Below are 21,936 nucleotides of genomic sequence, written 5' to 3'. Positions count from 1 at the left end.
ACTAATTTTTTAAAAGATTGTATTTTGTTATATTTTATAAAGTTTACTCGGTAAATCTTCTGTTGTAACATGACAGGCGTTAACCCAATGTGTTACAACGGGGTAAACACAATCAACAGCTACTAAGTAGGAGACAACAGACAAACCAAAGTTTGTAAATCAGTCACTATATATTATATTATTTATCAACTATTATAACAGCTAACAGTCAGTATTTACGACTTTATTTTAATTATTCAACACGATATTCATCCGAAGAATTAGGAACATATAGGAAAGCTAATTCTAATCTTAAACACGATAGAAAATGAATAACTTGAGACATTATAAAAAATTAATTCGAACCATGTTGGTATTTATAAAATTTCAGACAAATTATGTATTATTTTGCGAACAGTTATTTTAAATGTTTTATTGTAATTTCAACTAAAATATTATTATCACACATGTCACGCATCACGCGTTTTCGAGCGACGCGACGGTTCAATCTGTAACCGTTTAGTTACAATTACCCAAACTAAATAAAACGTGTTTTGTTGGGTAAAGAAATATTTTTCTTTAAAGAAAAACGTGCGTGTGCAAAGATAGTGAAATTTAAACAACAAACACACGCGATCATATCTACGACGATTGATAACGTCCCGCAAAGGTAATATAAGGTAAAACGCGATAAAAGTAATAAATAAACAAAAAGTACTCACAGGCTGCAGTCATGGATTGTTGATTCTGAACATATCTCTGTAATAAAAAAGAAAAGAAAATATATTTATCGCTTAAAATATTTTACTAACCTTTGCGTTTACATCATATCCGTGAACGATTGGTTATCTTACATCGTTACAAGATACGTATTATACATTGGTTCTGTATTATGATAATTTTATATAAATGTAATCAATCAACTGTAATTTTTATCATTACTAGTTTTTTATTCCACTCTAATATTATATACCATACCTAGACTACGTTTTGTAATTTTTACGACAATGTATGTACATGTCACAAAATCTACTATATGCACGAATATTGAGAATAAGTAAAAAAAAAACAACCCAAAAGAGCACAATGTCGTAAGTAATTTACAACGCAAACACTTTTGGTTAGCACAACCCAGAAGAATATCGCAAGAACGAGAAGAAAAATGTTATAAAATAGACGCATTTCGACGCAATATTATTTTTATGCTGTATTTTTTTAAGAACATGGTCTTCATTTGAAATAAAACACGACATACACATATAAATCCATGTTTTACTTTATATGATATATTATATTATATAACAACTAATAAGATTATTTATTATATCTTATTACTTTTTGATATTTACAATATTTTATCACTATTCATTTATATATATGTACACACACAAATTTGGGTAAAATAATTCTTTAAAGAATTATGATCGTCAATTCACTATTATTTGAGTGAATATTCTTCACTTCACTTTCCAAATTCATACCTGCTGAAGAAGCAGGGTCCTTACGCCGCTGATCTCCAGCGCGCGAGGATCCAGCGACCTGCTCCTCGGCTTGTCGAACTTTTTAGAAAATTGATCCTGTTTCTTGCCCGGTTTCGTTATCCATTTGAAGTAAGCAGCCATGGTGGCTGATGACGAAGACGAAGCAGGCGCGTCGGCCAAGAGCAGCCATCACAATGGCAGGCGCTGGTTAAGTGCGTTAAAAATTCGCTAATAGCCGGCAGATGATCCAGAGGTAGCCAAGTGCTCCAGCGGATGTAGGATGTCGGATGCTAATACAGGCAACTTATCACAATTTCATAACCAAAGAATATTGGAAATATAGTGTACGTATTAGAGGCAATGTAGCGGAAATACGAATAAACGAGATAATGGAGACGATGATACATCACGGTGAATATTTAAATTGATCAGAGAAACGAATATTATGGGTTGACGAAAATATTTGTTCTTAAATCTTCAATACGCCCAACAATAATATTTCACTCTTTCGAATTTCCCGTAATATGAAGACAAGACATGAATAATCCTTATTAGTCGCTTTTTTCTCTTCTGATATTTTGTTTATGATTTGTTTTTGATCTATAGCTCTTCAGTGGTTGACAGAATGGACCTCTTTTCTGTCCAATATCTTAAAGGAATCGATTTTTTTACTACATTTAAATTAAGTAAATATCAAAAACTAATTATAATTCATTATTATTTTGTGGTTGAAATACTGCAACCCATGAAAACAATAATAGCAACGCGAAAATTAATACACACAACTGTCATATCTACGATAAAGTCAATTTGCACGTAGCCGACAAGTTTAATAAGCAAGTAATAATCTAACCCCGCGAGTTGTTAAATTGTTGATCGCCTCTGAGCTTCCACCGTTGAGTGCTAGTGGTTCAGTTTACACATTCAATTGCAGTTCAAATATACACATCCAATTTTTAACTGTATACAATTTTCATCTATTGTATAGTACAGAGGTAGCCAAACCGCGGCTCTTGGGGTATGTACGTGCGGCTATTTTTTTGCTAAATTCACAATTTTTACAAAAAACTTAAGCAAATTCACAATTTTTCTGAATTTCAAAATCAAAGCATAAACTCCGTATTACCGTTATTTCCTAAAAAAACAATGAAAGATAGAACTGTTAAATTGTCTTTAAATGTAACCTACCAACAAGTCGAAAATGTAAAATTGGCTTATATTTTATCAATTGTTGTAGATGAGTATTGCGACATAAACTACACAGCTCAAGTTTCCCTTTTTATGCGCTATGCAACATCTGGAAGCCCTATAGAACTTTTGGGATTATTGCTACTTACAGCAAAAGCCGTAACTGAATGCATTGAAAAAATCACCTTCCATTAAATAAAATTGTGTTAATTGCAACCGATGGGGCAAAAAGTATGACAGGTGTGAATAAATTATTTGTCTCAATTTTAAAAGAAAAACATAAACACGAAGTACTAATGTTTCATTGTATGATTTTAACAAGAAGCGCTTTGTGAACAGACATTTCCAGAAAAAATTGTAAAAGTTATGGAATTGGTAGTTAAGATTACCAACAACATTGTGGCAAAAGCGCTCCACCGTCGTCAATGTAAAGAGTTAAGTGAAATAGATAGCGAATATCAAGACATTCTCTTTCACAACAAAGTGCGTTGGCTTTCAAGTAGTGAAGTTTTAAAGCCTTTTGCTTCTTGTTTAAAAGAAATTAAGAAAACGATGTACAATATTCAGAATTAACAGATGATCAGTGGTAGCAAAAATTACATTTCATGGTAGATATCACATCACAACAAAAATTTTCTCAATCACAAATTACAAGGGATAGGAAACACTACGTTTTCAATGATCGAAGAAGTGATCTCATTCGAAAATAAATTGTTCCTTTTCGCTAAAGATTAAGAGAAGTGATCCTTGATTCATTTCGAAGAATTGTATAATAATTCCCTCATTAGCACTGATTATTTTAGGAGAGCAATATTAAATATGAGGGAATCTTTTGTGCGGAGATTTCAAGAATTTAAAAATATTAAATAAACCCTAGTACTTGTTTTAAATCCCTCATTGGAAATTTTTCTATAATTAATAAACAAGCAATTAAAACTTATAATTAATTCTCTTAAATAAATCGTATTTGTAAAAATATATGTATGGCTCTCGAAAAATTTGTAAGACGTTGTGCTTTTCATATTTAGCTCCTTTGGTCCAGGAGTTTGGCGACCCCTGGTATAGCAGATATATATTATAGATATGTAAATTTATAATGATAATAATTATTTCAGATCATGTTTTTCTAGACATTCCTAATTTCTTCAGAACATGTTTATTTATGAAAGCAATGATAAAAATATACATTATATAATAATGTATATTCTGAAAACTAATCCCTAGTATGTATAATACCATAAAAGTCAATGCCCTTTTAAAGAATTAGAGTGTTTATATTACCAGTTTTTAGTACAATTGGTTCAAACTGCCGTTCTAGTTGATAATCTTTACATGGGACAAAATGTACAAGATAAAAATGTTGAATATCAACATGGATCTTTATCAGAGATATTTTAAGTTAGCAAAGAAAGGTAAAACTTTGCCTTGGTAATGTTGTTAACCTTATGGGTATGAAATCTTATCTTCTTTGCTATCAAAAGATCAGCAATAAACAGATAAATATAGAATCGAACATTAATTCATTAAAATAATTAATCAATAGTCTACATGGAAAGTTCTTATTGAAAGACTAATGGTTAGTTCGAGTTCAATATATGAAGTCTGAAATAGCACCAGTTGCAAATTCTGTTTTTAATATACAACAACTGTAATTGCTGTTTACTTGATAACCTGAAGTAAAGTGAGCGAGTTTCGATCTTATTCATAAAATATTGCAATATTTTAATTTATTTTTAACACATAAAATAATAAATAAGATACAATAAGAAAAATATTTTTTATAAACATGTGTGATAATTGTACTAACTATAGTTTTAAATTCATTGCGCATACATAATAAAATATGTAAATACATATGATATTTTTTAAAGATTTTGATATATTTTTTTAATATGAACTACTAAGGTACACTAAAAGGAATGAAAATAATTTTTATTTAAATATTTTATTTATTTATTTTATCATTTGCAAACTTAGCAGGAAAATGCCTTATGCCTATGGGCAATCCATCGACAACGGGAAAACCTGTTGCATTTTCTAGCTGCTCTTGTTCACGTGAATCCAACAAATCTCATTCAATAATGCCTTCTAAATCTCATTATTTTTTTTTTCGCTAGATAACGGGATTGCCACATCCAAAACTACCACTTGCAGGCACTCTTCGCAGCCCATGCAATCTTTATTTTGGGCAAGCCAAAACAATTCTTTAAGGCTAAGTCCCACTCACGTTCTGATGTTACAGAACCAAGTCTCTTTCTTCTTAGCAACTGTTTGCTTTCTATTTTATCCTTCATTATTACGTATAGAAGGCTACATATTATATGGCAAAAATATTCAAGTTTTCGACGCCTTATATTACTAAGAAGCTCTCTATTTTAATGAAGAAGTTGGAGGACAGCTTTGTTCTTCACACGTTGCTTCTAGATCATCAGTATTCTCTGGTAATACGACATCTCAATTCCCTTCATGCTTGTTACTAGAAGTGTCCATTTTGTCGTGAACGTTAGACCAAAAGTCCGTGGAGCTTTTGTCGTGACACGGGGTATAATAAATATGTACATATGTATATGTAGTTTATGCTTTACGAAGAATAAACAATTTTATAAATAGGATCAAGTGTGGGCTGATTAAATCGGCCCATGGCACTAAAAGGCGTAAAATTGACAGTAACTACAAGATAAACAAGGATTGAAGGCCTTAAAATTGTGATGTTTGAGAAAGATGCTGTGAATAACAATGGTGAGCAATCTATAATTAAGAACCCCAATCGAAAACGGAATGTCGACAATATCTTAAAGAAGATACTCCATTTTAGAACACATTTCAAGGAGAGAACCTTATGGCTAGAAACCTCAAAGGATGAAATTAAACTATTTTTTTTAATTTTCGCAGCATAATCATTACAGCTTCGATAACAATAAGCATGGCTATTTAAAAATCAGCCACCATTGGGTGATTTAAACAAGATATTCATCCAATCCGCCACTAAATTAAAAGTATTGTATGGAGTGATACAATTCCAGTTTCCTATGTTGGGAGCACTGTAAATCAGACAGCTGTCAATAATCACACGTGTTCAAAGTGTCAAATGTTAGTTTGCAACAACACATTTACGAAATGGATCGCTTAACCGTTCAATTGTTCTGCAGAAATAACAATTCTGTTCGAACTGTGTATCGAAATTTACGGAAAGATTATGAGCAAAATCATTGTCCGCATGAGCGAACAATTCGCAACATAGTGAAAAAAGTTACTTTAAGAGTCTTGTCTACAGTGGCAAACACGAAATGTCAGAGCGCCTAAAAACCAACATCCGCCAAGTTATAGCCAAGATACCGCCCAAAATGTGCGAAAAAGTCATCGAAAGGATTAGTTACTGCAAAAGGTCCAGAGATGGGCATTTAATTGATATTATTTTCTATAATTAATGAAATACATTAAATGTTCGATCAATAAAAAAATTCGAGGATACCCTTAAATTTGAGGGTTTTTAAAAAAAAAGGTTCGGAAACTGATGTTGGATCACCATTCATTAATTTCAAGATACTAATATGGTAAACATGTTCAATTTCTTTTAAAATCGTCACATATTCACCAATATACTATATATCTTGCCGTCAAAGGTGATAGAACAATTTTCATTATTATACAAAATTCAATATTATACAAAAGAAACAAATGGGAAGGATCAAGATATGTCGAATAGGGATACAGCAATAACTTTAAATTTATTTTACAGCATTAGTTACAAAGCGCATGCTAGACTATCTTGATCGTATTTCAATTGCAATTGACAAAATGATGGATTTGTTATTTGATAGTAATTTAACAGAAATATACCTTCAAAATCCCACCAAGAGCATATCATATGTCACATGGATGCCATCTACCTCCAGTTTGTCATTCTGTGAATATTTTTTTATTACAAATCTGACCATCATGACTTGACTAGGTAAATAATTTTTTTCACATTACTCAGTACATTAGTCTTCTCTGTACACATCACAAATATTTTTACATGTGAGATTCACTTACATCCTGACATCTATTTTTGCCATAACTTTGCCGATCTATAGAAATTGGGCAATGGATAATTCCAAACTTATAGCAAAAAATTACCAAACTTGAACCCCGAGTTTATATCTTAAACTTTTTAAAACGATAGTGTTTATGGCACTGTTCGATATTTTAAAAAACATATAATAATACATGTACATTTATGCCAATATATGCAAACTTGAAAATTTCTAGGATTAGCCATTCCTCGGCAATCCGCACCAGATACGTATTCTAATATATAAAATCGTTATATATATACCCGTGAACGTTGCTCGGGTGATTCCTGCGGTAGGTTGGACTGCTTTCCTCTAAATATGTCCATAACCCTGTTCATGGGATTGGCCCGCCTCGGTGAAGCTCCAGCCGTGACTGTGTGGTAATACTGAAACATTAAAAACTTATATTTTAGAAAGATAGCTACATTTAAATATATTAAAAACTGTATTAGACAATTTTAATCTATTTTTAAAAAGAATTCGTTTTAATACAAACCTTAACATCGCTGCCGCCAACATGGGGATGTGCAGATCCATCTTTGGGTGAAAGCCGATTAGTACCTTTGTTCTGAAAAATTAAAAATATAGATGATGGTAAATATTATGATGATACAAACAGTATACTGTATTTTATTATTATTTATATTTTATATATTTGAACAACTAATGCTTCAAAGTTAAAGTTAATTAAAGTTACTAGCTATTTAAAATAGTGTTCTGTGTATTTTGATTTTTAATTTAATTTTATATTTTCATAATCATATTTAATAAAAAAAATTACCTTATAAATACCATTTGTAAATAATGAAAAAAAGTTTAATCTTGAACCATTGATCAACCACCCCTAGGGCAACAACCCCCTAAAGAACTCTATGTTTTTGATGATATGCCGTTGTTAACTCTTTGAGGAGTATCGCCGTCAATGTACGGCAGTCGATCTATTACTGTTTTGAGGTACCCCAGATGTTTATAAATTTACACATAATATAATTGTTATATATTTACATATATAACTGAAGCAATAATAAACATTAAAATTATACAGTATTTTTTTAATTTAAATTATTGTAAATGATTTCTATAGAACATAATACCAATAAATTAAAAAGTATGAGTTAAATTAACATTATATTAATTTTTTGAAAAAATATTAAAAGCCTCTACTAATATAAAAAAATACACTAAAGTCAAATAATATATAATAAATATGTATAATAAATTAACAAAATTGAATAATAAAAAAATTTTAAGATAAATTATTAAAACATACTAATACAAAAAAGTAGTAAAATAAATCAAAGCAATAAAACGTTGAGAATCACTGATTATTTTTATTATTTACTATAAATGAAATATTAAATAATGATACATATATAACAAAAATAATTATGGAAAAATACATAAAATTAACTCATTCCCAGGTGTATACTAACAAATTAACAAATGTTTATAAATTAATTCACTATTCAAAGGGTTAAGATCAAACTTCATGCATTTTTCTACCTGCTCTTGTTCAAATAAGTCAAGTAACAAATTTCATTAATGACTTTCTAAATCTTTATTTTTTCTTGACAAGTTAATGGAATTTTTTATACTATTGCGAAGGTATAATGTATAAGTTTTGGCAGCCGGTCAAAAGAGCGTGCGTCAAATGAGCGCTGCATTATAAGCGCTGCGTCATAAGAGCGTTTACTAAAGTAGCGCTGTAACAAAATAGCGTGCGTCAAATGGGCAGACAGTTTTACAAAAGAGAGCATGTCATAAAAGCGCAAAAATACTTGGAGAAAATCAAATAATGAATATTTTAGGAATTAGATATACAAAATATATGTAAATTATAAGAAATTTACAAAGAATAAGAATTCACGAGATATAAGCGGTAAAATTAGTTTTTTATGTTCCAGAGCGTAATGACTAGGGATTCCAATCCCGGGATCCCGGGATCCCGAACGATTTTCAATACCCGATGAGTCCCGGGATTATAAAACATAATCCCGAATTTTTCGGATTGGTTGATTTATCAAGCACAATCGAATTATTATTGACAACATCGTTATATTTCGTATACAAACTTGCGCGAGTTGCACGTGTCATCTGTGAATCTTTGAGGCTATGAGTCTGAACGTGCTTTTTCAGCAGCAGGCTGCTTAGGAACCAAAATCAGATCAAGGCTAAATGATAAAACACTTGATGCTTTGATGTTACTTCGTGAGTTTTATTCAAAATAATGTTTTCAATTAATTGTGTCTATGAATGTACATAGGAATGTACATAGGAATGTACATACATTGTCAAAAGCTCATTTTTTTCTTCTCAAATAAATATATAAGACCTTCCCTTTTTTATTTTTATTATATTATTTTTTATTTTAAGTCCAAGACTAAAATTATACATACTTTATACATTGTACGTTATAAAAAACAGATGTAAAAATATATTGTATTATTCATTTTAAATTATTTTTATCGATAAAATAACATGAAAATTATCCCGGGACTGGTCCCGGGATCCCGGGATCGACTAATTGCAATACCGAAATCCCGGGATCAAAATTTTGGCCCGGGATTGGAATCCCTAGTAATGACAATTAAATTGATTAGCCAATGAAAACATTATTATTTATTAATTATTACGTACATATGAAAGTATGCCCATACGTACGATATACATATATTTTATACTAAAATGAAACGCTGATTTTGAATTTATCGTTAGATTTGTTTTGTAATGTTTCATTAAAGTGACAAATAATTATCGATTCGACTATAACTGTATGCAATGAATGCATACAGTTATAGGCAAGTATATATCCCGCCAGACCTTTTTTTCATTTATTGTGGTCTACTACACCTTACCGTGAATGGCGAAAACCAGCACAATATAAATTTTAAGCGCAAAGTGTAAGATAAATAAAATAATCTGAAAATAAATGTGATTACAAAGGGTTAAAACATTAATTTTGCCGAATTCATTTTAATCATATTGTATAATTATCAAAAAGGGAATTACCTATAATTTTTTAAATACCTAATTGTAACCCTTTACAAAAAAAAATTCACCGCTGTTACCAATTAAAAGTTCCAAAATTTTCTTAAACTGAAGGAACCCAAAAAAAAAAATACCAACCGCGATATTGTGAAAATTGAACATTATATTTTATTTAACGCATTTAATTAAAAAAAATGTTTTCAAAAAAAGGTTTACGATATTTTTATTTGCTATTTGCTTATCTGCAAATATGTACCTTTCACCGAAGTTGTAAAATTCAAGTAAAAAAGCTCGACCATTTGCTGAAGAAGATCCATTACGACTAATATTTATATATGTATATGTATACTAAACACAATAATTTATTAAAATACTAAATTAACCCAACGTCTTGGTTCATTTCTGACCATAGATATGTAAATTTTCGATATACAGACATATATCATATGCGTGGGTTTAATAATATATGAATTTTCTTACAGATTAAACGATTAAAACATTAATTGTTTCATTAACAAAAATATATTATATAATATTCGTACTCAGCCGACATTCGCGATTTGTCTAAAGTAGTTGTCTAAAATTAATGAAAATGAAAGAAAAAGGTCTGACTAGCCATATATATAACTGTATGTATTAATTGCAAGTCGAGTCGATAATTATTTATCAATTTAATGAAACATTACAGAACAAATCTAATGATAAATTCAAAATCAGTGTTTCATTTTAGTAAAAATATATGTATATCGTACGTATGGGGATGGGGAGACATACTTTCGTATGTACGAAATAATTAATAAACAATAATGTTTTCATTGGCTAATCATTTTAATCGATTTTCTCCAAGTATTTTTGCGCTCTTACGACGTGCTCTCTTTTGTCAAACGCTCATATGACTGTCTGCGCATTTGACGCACGCTATTTTGTTACAGCGCTACTTTGGTAAACGCTCTTATTCGCACAACAAACGCTCTTATAAGAGCGTTTGTTGTGCGAAAATCTTCTTGGCATTTTATATTTATAATTAAGTAAATATCTTTTGCATAAAACATAATATGTTTTACAAAAATATATGGGCATTGCTACATTTACAGTTTATTATTAAATGTGATAGTAATAGAGTTTTCCAAAGGTGAGCGATGAAAAATTTTGTCGTTGAAAAATGGGCGACGAGTCAATTAAGTTTAAAAATCTATGGTATAGTGTAGTGTAACGTATAGCTAGCGCTTTACGAAGTTTTAGAGAAAATAAACATTTTTATTTATAGAATCATGTTACATATATGTGTGCCTATTAAAAGGGTTAATATTCCGATAGTTGAAATTTGAGTGACTATTCAAGGTTCATGTTTTTGCCAGACTCAAGTGATGTCTTTTTATGTTTTTAATGTTAAAATAATTAGTTTTTTCCCTAAAACCTAACTTATGTTTCATATTTTCAAGTAATTTAAAGTGAAATGTACATTGTTGACATTTCCTTGTTTTTCAATATCGCAATCAAACCAGAATTTTAAGAAAAAGTTAAATGGAAAACATATCTAGGATAGACTCCAACAGCACTTTCGATAATAAATGCAGTTCTTAATCAATGAAATTTATTTTTAACAATTTATTATTAAATATATTATAGATACAAACTTTTTACCTTATTAAAAAAAAGTGGATATATTTAAAAAAAAAATGTATTTTGCACATATAAAAGTAAATTTAATTTTAAATCTTGTTTCTTAAAACTCAAGAGTATGTAATTTAAGATGGCTGATGAGTTATAAACTGAGCAATGTAAAGTTCATGATAGTATTTTCTCATGACACTGTATTAACGCGCCTATCTCAATTCGGCAATAAATTTAATAACAACTTAATGTATAAAAGTCTTAAATGTATCCTATATATAGTCTTAAATGTATCCTCGAGCTATTAATAAAGGTTTAGGCATTCTATGCATAAATATAGAAGGGTTTTTACATTGAATATTGCAATCCAAATAGCAAAAGTTAATCTAAATAAACATATTAAGTTTTATAATTATTCACCTGAAACGTGGCTTTAATGTGTTGCATAAAAGTCGGCTTCTTGTTATCAATACTTTTAGGCACATCTTGAGCAGCTTTCGTCTTATGTCTGAAGACGCCGAAAAGAGCTGGACGACGGCTGACACCCGATGTTCCTAAAATTACACCAAAATAGTTTAACATAGGCCAACTTCATCATAACAATAATGTACTCTAAAATGAAAAACCACCATGGATCGTCTGTTGATACAGATGGTGCTGTTGCTCTTCTTCCGATGACCCCCGTCTCTCCTGCGTGCTGCGACCATAGCCGATGGTTCGAGAGTACAACTCATCTCTGGTAGGCTTATCTGAAGCGATAGGATGCAAAATATAAAGACACATTCTCTAAGATATGATTAATAGGAATTAGTCAGCTGGACCATTCGACATGAGAGCAAAGTGCTTATCCAGTAATATAATATAATATTACGATATTAATTTTAATTAACGCGTAAAACAAAGATATATAAAATGTCATTTATTAAAGAATTCCGTATTATAGTAATAAAAGTATTTTAGATCATCCAGAATTAATATATTTATATTTATTGTGTGCTTTTATTGTATACATTTTCATACTACAATTTTTTATTTAAAAAGAACACATGTATATTTTTCAATATATAGTAATCAAAGTAATAGGTTAAGAAGTAATAATAATTAACAGATCTACTAAACTCTTTCAGAATCAAACTTAGATGACTCATAAGCTGAAAATTGTGATAAAACGTATGATTTATCACAAAAATATACATTGAGTGTATAATAATATTGTCCAAATAATACGCTGACCAATCCTTTAAAATCGCCATGGCCAAACCATGTCCTGCTGGCCACAAGTGGCCCACTTGAAGGTTTTGATTGGCCCTTTTGAAGTTTTGAAATTTCTATATATTAAAAAAAATAATAGAAAAAAAATGTATTTTTAAATTAGTTACGAATTGAGTTGCGACACACATGAATTTTTGCGTGTGTATTGCATCCCCGTGACAGCCTATTGTTTTAGTAATGTGCGAGACATTACCGAGACACAACACAGAGATTACCACGCATCGGATATGCATATAGAAAAAATATTGCTTACGAATTAGTTCTCAGTGATTCCACCGAGTTGTGACTTCATTATAATTAGACGCGCGTGTTGACTTATTGAGGTTAAACACTGAATTTATTTATTAACGTAAAAAGCATTTGTTTTATTTTTTTGAATACTTTCTTTAATTATAATGGAAGATTTGTACTTCTTTGTTCAAATTCAAAACAAAGCTTTATGTTTGATATGTCGTGAATCCATTTCTGTTTTAAAAACATAATTTAAGTAAACATTATCAACAAAAACATGGTGAAATTGCAGAATTTTACTGCTGGCGAAATTTGTCCAGAAAAACCTCTTTGTTCAATACAGTCTGTCTCTTGCGCCAAACTGTGGCACGAAGAATTAATGACATTTTTACTGATATTTGAGCATCAATGGGCACACTTGTAAGAAATTTCACATACATATTTTTCACTGGCTTTGGATGAGACAACAAATATCAATACTTAGAGGTGTCGATGATCAAATTAATGTGACGGAAGAACTTTCGGACCTTGTGAGTTTGAAAGATACAATTACCAGAAAAATATTAAAGAAGCCGTCATAAAATGTGCGACGCACAATGAAATTAATTTGAAAAATCTTTTAGGCATTACAACAGATAGTGCCCCTTCAATGGTTGGAAAAAAAGTTGGAGCTGTTGATTTAAATCTGGGACACATAAACGCCTCAGATAAAAGTTCAGAATTGACAAATATTAAGTCAATTCTGATTGTACTGAAATGTTCATTTTCCATTGCTTTTTACACATCGAAAACCTATGTGCACAAGCATTAGATATGTCGCATGTGATGTCAGTTGTTGTAACAGTGGTTAATTCCATTAAAAATATCTCACTGAAGCATCGTAGATTTCGACCAAAATTTGATGGCTAAGTCGTGGTAACTGCTTATTGAAATTTTGGAATTTGAGGGAAGAAATTCGAATTTTTATGAATGAAAATGGCGAAAATATATCCGAATTTTACCATCAACAATGGCTTTTAGATTTATGTTTTTTTAACAGATATAACAATAAAATTAAATGAATCAAATCAGAAACTACAAGGTGAAAATAAATTGATTAGCGAATATTATCAAAATGTAAAAGCTTTATGAAAAATAATTGCTGGCGAAGAATGCAATTCATTTTAAATTATTAAACGAATTTAATAGTGACAGAATTTTTTTTTCAAAATATGCTAATGAAGTCACAAATTTATGCAGAAACATGAGGAAATGTTCACTTTTTTCGTATCCTGGTTGAAGTAAAGGACGAAACTGCACCCTGCACATGTATTCAAATAAATTATATAAAATGAACAACATTAAAACATTTGATTTGGGAATTTGTTATATGATCTAAAATGTTAAATTAAAAAAAAATTAAGCGTTATTTATGATGTACGACCGAATTAGTTGCAAGCTAAAAATAACATGGCGTTTTTTATTTTGCAAACTATCGGAAATTCTGGTTGTGTGTTAATTTTCTCACCTTCTGAAACGGCCTCGCTATTGAAAATATCGAAACATTCGTAATTTCATTTTATAATACAAAAAATTTGCAGATTTTTTAATGTTATGTTGAAGCATTATACTAATAATATCTATTTAATAAGTTCTTGTAATTGAAGAATTTGTTGACCCGTTTGAAATAGATGGAAATACGAAAGAAGGTACAACGTTTTCATCACTATCGTTATCACTTTTATATGTTTCAATTTCAATTCCGATTTCATAATAACTATCTATTCCATATCTACAGGAGTTGTACATATTATTAAAAAAAAAAAAAAAAAAAGTAATTTAAACATAATTTACCAATAAAAAAATCACGGTGACGGAAATAGACTCGTTCACAGTGTAAAGTATATGAACATAGAATTATGTAAGATATCATAAACTAATTGTATATCTAAGAAAGATATAATTCCACAATGAACTACTTTCAAAGACTATGGATCAACTAATTTCAAAGATTATGGACAACTTATAATTTACTGATGGACATATTTATAATTATGGCAAATTATTTATATTATATAATTACATTATTATAAATATAAATAAACAATAAGTAATTTAAAAGTGTATAATTTATTTTAGATAGTGTAAGCTACCCTTTAGGCCAAGAAAAAATCGAATAAAATCGATGAAATTCGAACTCAACTCGACAAATATATATTTGTGGTGTACTAACACAAATACAAAAGACTAATACAAAATAAAACAAATGTTTTAAACTATGAAATTAATCATCATAAAATCGCGCGGTGAAAGCATATTTGGCTAACAATGGAAAACGCGCCATGCGCATTGTCAGAACCTGTTAGATGCGAAAATACAATGTAATGTCAGCATTGCACGTGTTAGATGATTATTATAGAAACTCGTTAAAATATAATAAAATAAGAAATTGAAATAAAAAAATCTGTCACGGTCGAATAATGGCGGGACAACACAAATCAATCAGCGGGTGCCAAGGTACCCTGTATTTTTTTAATACAGAGATTCCCAACGGGGTTGGGAATCCCTGTATTAAAAAAACAATAATAATCTTATCCGGCTTATATTCGGCCTCAAAACCAGAAAAAAAAATTTTTTTAACCGACCCCTTGAATCGGCTGGAAGCGTGACAGACACATACGTCCTTTGCAGGAGCGACTTTGGTCGAACGCCAGATAATTCGTCATTGTTCATATCTAAACTGATTTTATATTCATTAATATATTTGAGAAGTAAATGACATTAACTAATAAAAAATAAGTCGGTTTATATTACTTCATTATGCACGGTAATTTTGCTTCAAATGTGTAAATTGACTCATATCTATCAAGCAACACAATAATTTTATCAAAATATTTAAATAATAAATAATGGCATCGAGCCAAATCCTCCGTGTTGTAAATGTATTTTTGAGTAATTCGCGTAGCTGCCTCATGATTTTAAAAAAGTCGCTAAAGAAGTTCGAGCAAATTATTTCAACTCCATAATTAAATATATGTATGTATATAGTCATGTCTACACTGTCTATTATATATTAAAGTCATGTCTACATCGACAATCTGAGCACCTAAAAACCAATATCCACCCGAAATGTATGAAAATGTCATCGAAAGAATCGGTTGCAGCAATAGGTCCAGACGCGGCTATTTAATTGATATTATTTTTAATAATTAATACCGAAGAAATCCTTAAAATTGTGTTTTTTTTAACAATAGTTCGGAAACTGAAGTTGGATCACCCCTTATATATACATATATAGATAACAAAAATGTTTTTAAAAGTCACAAATAAAAGTAAAAGTAAATTATGCAATAGCACATTCAAGATGAACATATATGCATAAAAATGTGGACCACTGATTATTTGCCATTTTATTAGTTTTTAATATGAACTGGATATCATAAAATATTTATATTATTGTTTGCCGGAAATAAAATAAAAGGTAGGACATTTTGTCGTCTTCCGCGATACGAAATAATATGTTGAAATTAACTCCGGAAAAAAAGCGTTACGAAATTATATGTTGAAAATAATCACACGGTGAATCATATTATGGAGTATTATATCCCCTAGCTGTTGATTAATAATTAAATAAAAACTTACCTGGTGTACGAGATCTTTCCTTCTTTTGCGAGTGCTTTTCTTTATCTTTCAACGACGCCCTGTCTATGGATGATGTCTGAAATCAGTACGAAAAGGATTTAGAAAATGAGACGTGCACACAAGTCCGGTTCCGTAAGTTTTCTCTGACAAAAGGTCATATAATATACACTTATTATTCAAATTCAGTCATCGAAACGTCGACTGAAACAATGGTTATTTGTAGATCGTTTTGCAATCGGGCTTTATATAAATGCGCCTCTTTATACATATATCGAAAAGTATTTTAGCATAAAACATATCAATTAACATATAATGATATAAGTGATTTATTTTATAATCCTCTTTTTTAAATTAATGATTACGCTTATTAAAAGTGAAAAAGCAAATTAATATTTTCACGGCCATCACAAATAGGTAATGTTGAATAACTTAATTAATCCATAACTTTTCACTTTTGTCAAACGAAACTTATAATAATAAGAAGGCGGTTAACGAAATTCCTATATTTGTAAACTGAGTGACTGGAAAACAATATTACCCGTTTTGCACCATAATAACATAATTAATAAGATATACTACGATACGTAAGATTCAATAACACTTGATTTGACTGGAAAAGTACGAAACGTATAAATTATAAAAATATATTTTCGATTTTAAAAAAAAAATATTTACAAATATGGGATAAAAACAGATTATTATTATTCAGACGGTGTAAAAAATAACAAAATAAACAAACATAAAGTCTTTTAAACGATTTTCGTAGCAACGACAGTTTGAACATGTTGAACAACGAATTGCGCGTGTACCCACCAGCACGTTAACAACAATACTGACTAGCGTTCATAACTTCTGGTGCGTCATTAGGGATGATTTCGTAAACGTTTTACGAAACTTCGTTTCAAGGATTAGACTCAGGATATATACTATATCCTTACATGAAGGACATATATAAAATATATTAAAATTAAAATTCGTAACATTTACGCCAAATTTGAAACAATATGGTTATTATATTTTTTTTCACATAAAATTAAATAATTAAAAAATAATTAGTGGTACTAGATTTACGATCGAAAAGTTTTCATCGATATTGTATTTGGTGAGTACACACACAAACTTTTATAATTATCAGTAGCGTAATTTTGATCATATGGAAAATTGCGATTATTTGACACATTTTTCGCAAATATGCCGGCTGTACGTGTTTTTTCGCGCAAAAGAATTCAGCTAACTTCGGTTCGGACAACTTCGAGAGAATGTAGAGACTTATAGCTCTCATAAGAGCAAGGAAGTTTTAAATGCATAACATCAAAAATTTATCGGTAATATATGAGTAATAAATCTGTTGTATTTCAATGTATATAATACTTTGACTTTTCTACAGCACTTAGATAAAGAAGCATTTAATTGACTAAAAATATTTTGATATAATTACTACCATTTAGAAAATAATATTATTTATTTACTTAAGTCATTATTATATATAATTCATTATTAATATTAATTTATTATTTCTAAAAACAAATAAGTTAAAAAATGAGAAACAAAATTGTTTAGATTTTTATTATAAGCAATATTAACTAAAAAAATTGAAACACATTGTTTTTAAAATCGAAACCTTTCCGGAAAATTTAATTTTAGCTCTATTCCTAAAAACCACTTTTACATATATCATAAATAGCATCTTTAAGGAATTCAGTTGGATCTAAAGAGAAAACGTTATCCGAAAAATCACAAAAAAATGCGAAAAATAACGGGTGGATTGACTCAACGCAGTTGTTGGATATTTAATTTTAAAATGATTCTCAACGAAAACGTTTAATATATTTTTGGTATATTGCATAAACATTGCTTTTCCTTAAAAAATGTCGATAATTTAATTGGTTCGCGAACAAATCATCGGATATTTTACTCATAAATTTTAGGACTCAATTTGACCGCGCAGCGCTAAATTATATATTATTTTACTAATGAACTACTTTCCTAAAATTATATGAGTACTTGTTCGCGCGGCACGAAATTGTGTAATATTGCACTTATTATTACAGGTTATTATTAATTGTAACTAAATATATTCATATCATAAAATATAGATATCACCACACGCTAAAGAAGGTGATTTGAAGGCCGCGACCACCTTTACTATTGTGATGGATGGAATTCGGACCATTACGGTCTTTGGCCCAAACATTTCGGGTCGCCCAATGACTAACCTCCCGCGCTTCTTGCTCGATCACTTAATGGGCTGTGTGTAGCTGATCTAAGCCTAAGACATTTTCGATAAAAAAATCAGTGCACGCTGCATGGTCATATAATTGAACGGTAAATCATGAAAATCTCCGGAAATTATTATTAAATGAAGCGGACATTAGCCCGCTCTAAAGAACCGATAAGCAACAAGCTAAATTGACCAGACACCAAATGAATGTGGTGATATTTTGTGATTTAACATATTACTTGAGGACTGTGTGTATTCGTGTGAGGTAAAAAAACATGTTACTCTGAACGTAAAATAATCGTTTTCATTTACAAACATTACGTTTAATACAATTATAAATCAATGGATTATATTTAGATCAAATATAAAAAGTAAACATGTTGTGTGGAATTGACCTATGAAAACCAATAGATGTATCTTGAAAATGCTAATTAATAATAATAGTAATAACATATGACGTGTTAAATTTTCCTGTTATAAATGTTTTTATTACTTTAATGATTTAATAATATATGAAAATAAAGTGAATATTTTATAAATATCTCAAAACATGAATATCTCTTTTAAAATTTATGAATTTAATTAATTGTATGTAATACAAAGTGACACACCGGAGTCTGGCGTTTTTTTAATGATTTGTGATATGGCCCCTAAGGTTTCCTGACCTATCAACTAGTGACTTTTTCCTCTGGGACTATTTGAAAAGTCTCCGTATGTTGATTGAGTTAAAGAAAGCCATCCGCTAAGAAATGCTTACGATCAATCAAGAAATGGACCGTGTGTATGAGGATTACAAGCGGAGGACTGAACATTGCATAATTACCGATCTGCGCCATCTCAAACATTATTTTTCACAGTTACTCAAGCAAATGGTATATCTTAACGTTTATTTTACTGTAAATAAATTTACATTATGTTGAATTCAAAAAACACCAGGTTCCCACGTGTCACCCTGTATAATTAGCAATATTAAAAGGGCCAATAATTGTTTCATACCATGTATTTTAAATGTTTAGTCAAATAAGTAACTTTTATCAACAATAAATGTTTGAGTTGTTATGAAATGCTTTTAGCAAAAGTTGCATAATATTGATTAAGTAACTTTCATTTGGAGATCACAGCTAATATCACTCTCAACAAATAGCTCATCAAACTACATTACAATAAGGATATTTCAATGTTAAAAAAATAAATATATATTATATAGGTACATACATAAATGTCAAATAATCAAATGTTCATAATTATAATATAAATATTATAATTATGAACATATAATATAAAAATTCAGAATCATTTGTGGCGACTGTCGACCACCATGTATTGTAACGCACAAAAAATTGCAATTGTCTCATTGTTAATGCCCGTAACCAAGAATGTTCACCATTAACAATGAGACAAACATCATGGCACAAGAGGGATTTCTTTTGACCACACAACACGGGTCGTTAAGAGTATCCCTTTTGTGACTAAACGGTGCGGATGCAATTAATCTTCACAACGGCAAACCCTTTCCGTAGAATTCGAAAGTCGGAGCAAGCAAAAACTCACCACCAAATATGCAACATCCGATTTCTCGAATTCTACGAAGCGACTCCAGCGATTGGCTAGGAGATCGACGCACAAGCGTGATTGGCCAGCAAGGGTGCATCCCCTAAAGTAATATAAGCCCGGACTCCGACGAGAAGACGGCAGTTGATCAGCAGTTGGTACACAAGACCTTGGCAGAGAGCCCAAGGACAATCCACGAGAGTGAAGCGAGAGAGCTGAGGCTGAGAGCTGAGGCACGAGACAAGAGAGCGGAATCTGCGGCAGTCGAGCTACCGGAGCCTTCCTGAGGAACCGGCCACGCGCCTCCACCAGACGCTCCTGGCACCTGTCGCATGCAGCTTGAGCCATCCTGAGCATCATCAACTGCACGAACTCTGACACCACGAGAAACGTCACGCCATATTCGTCCATGAACAACTTGTAATTATAAAATAAATAATAAACTCTAATAGGATTCGACCAGGAGTCTCATTGGCCGCGAGGTCAACCACCCCTAGGGTTACGCACCCTAAACATTAAAATCTGTTTTAATATTATGATTTATATATTATAGTAATCTTTCTATTGTAAAGAACCAAATTCTTAAAAAATATATTTATTTCTGTCATCTCTCTACCTATTTCAAACAAACAGATGAACATTATCATCGGATAAAAACTACTAGAACAACTTAAAGTGATGATTTATAACGCAGTCATTACAGCTACATATGTTGGTAGACTTCTTAGATCAGACCAAAATTCGAGAATGGTACAGAGAAACCATCAGACATCAAAGCGGTTTATCGGCAGACCAACATGTCGACATAATAATTGTGTCAGTATGGATATTAGTATACAGGGATGATTAATATCCAATACACGACCTGGTAACAACCTTAAGATGTTATAAATACTTTTCAAAAAAATATTTTTTGAGGATAAGAGAAAATGTGTACTTGGCAATCACATAAAATACAATATTTTTTAAACTAACCATTATAATATATAATATAAGAATATCAAACAAAAAAAAATTATATAAACAAAATAAACTACTCATGATTAATAACTTCATTTAGCAAGGTAATCAAAATAACACAGTTTTATATTCATATGCAACTGAAGACATTCATAACAAAAAAAATCGTGACAGATATAACACTTGTATCAGGTATGCAGAGTTATCAAATTCGTCTCAGATGGGACAAATTCCGGTTTATAAATTACTTAAAATCAATATGTGTAATGATTTGTGAGTTTGACTTGGTGGAGTACAAAAGAATCTTCTAACACTTGGGAGTAAATAGCCGGTGCTGCATCGTTCAGGAAAGAGTAACGCATAATGACAGCTTGAAAGACTTTGTACTTGTTTAAAAGAGAAACAAATTGCAACGCTTCCAGCCTTTGGACTTTATGTGAATTGGTTTAAGAATATATTTGGTCATACTACAAAACATACACTAAACACAATTGATGAAGTAGCTGCACTGATGGATAAGCATGAACCAGAATGGTATAATCTTGAAGATGCTGAATTATTTTTTTATTTAAATATAATAAACACTTATATCCGCACCGGAGGCAAAAAATTAGCCGCGAATAAAATAATAATAATTTTATTATTGGTTTTAAGCTCAGCTAAATTTATTAATTAACTATATATAGAAAAATAATTTTATATTTAATTTTATGTGTAATAATATACACACTGATTTCACAAAATACACCAATATTTATACGAATTATATACTTTC

At 30.4% G+C, this 21,936-nt stretch overlaps 1 protein-coding gene across 9 annotated transcripts in view; it reads right to left on the bottom strand.

Annotated features, from left to right (window-relative positions):
• Positions 1-21,936, bottom strand: part of LOC148234236 (5'-AMP-activated protein kinase subunit gamma-1-like) — a 175,614-nt gene that overhangs the window by 77,836 nt on the left and 75,842 nt on the right. For 8 of the 9 annotated variants that reach the window (XM_088188128.1, XM_088188129.1, XM_088188127.1 and 5 more), the window contains 6 exons: positions 16,430-16,505; positions 11,935-12,054; positions 11,726-11,859; positions 7,200-7,271; positions 6,967-7,089; positions 702-738 (listed from right to left, as the gene is read on the bottom strand). In XM_088188128.1, the coding sequence (XP_088044254.1) occupies positions 702-738; positions 6,967-7,089; positions 7,200-7,271; positions 11,726-11,859; positions 11,935-12,054; positions 16,430-16,505 (562 nt within the window). Of the gene's footprint in view, positions 1-701; positions 739-1,460; positions 1,637-6,966; positions 7,090-7,199; positions 7,272-11,725; positions 11,860-11,934; positions 12,055-16,429; positions 16,506-21,936 lie in introns of those variants that run through there. The other variant, XM_088188134.1, reaches the window with a different exon arrangement.

Source organism: Plectrocnemia conspersa, unplaced genomic scaffold (genome assembly GCF_051122295.1).
Source record: "Plectrocnemia conspersa isolate PC_06_02 unplaced genomic scaffold, ASM5112229v1 ptg000006l, whole genome shotgun sequence".
In the NCBI taxonomy this organism is placed as follows: Eukaryota; Metazoa; Arthropoda; class Insecta; order Trichoptera; family Polycentropodidae; genus Plectrocnemia; species Plectrocnemia conspersa.
This window is presented reverse-complemented; position numbering and strand designations above follow the sequence as displayed.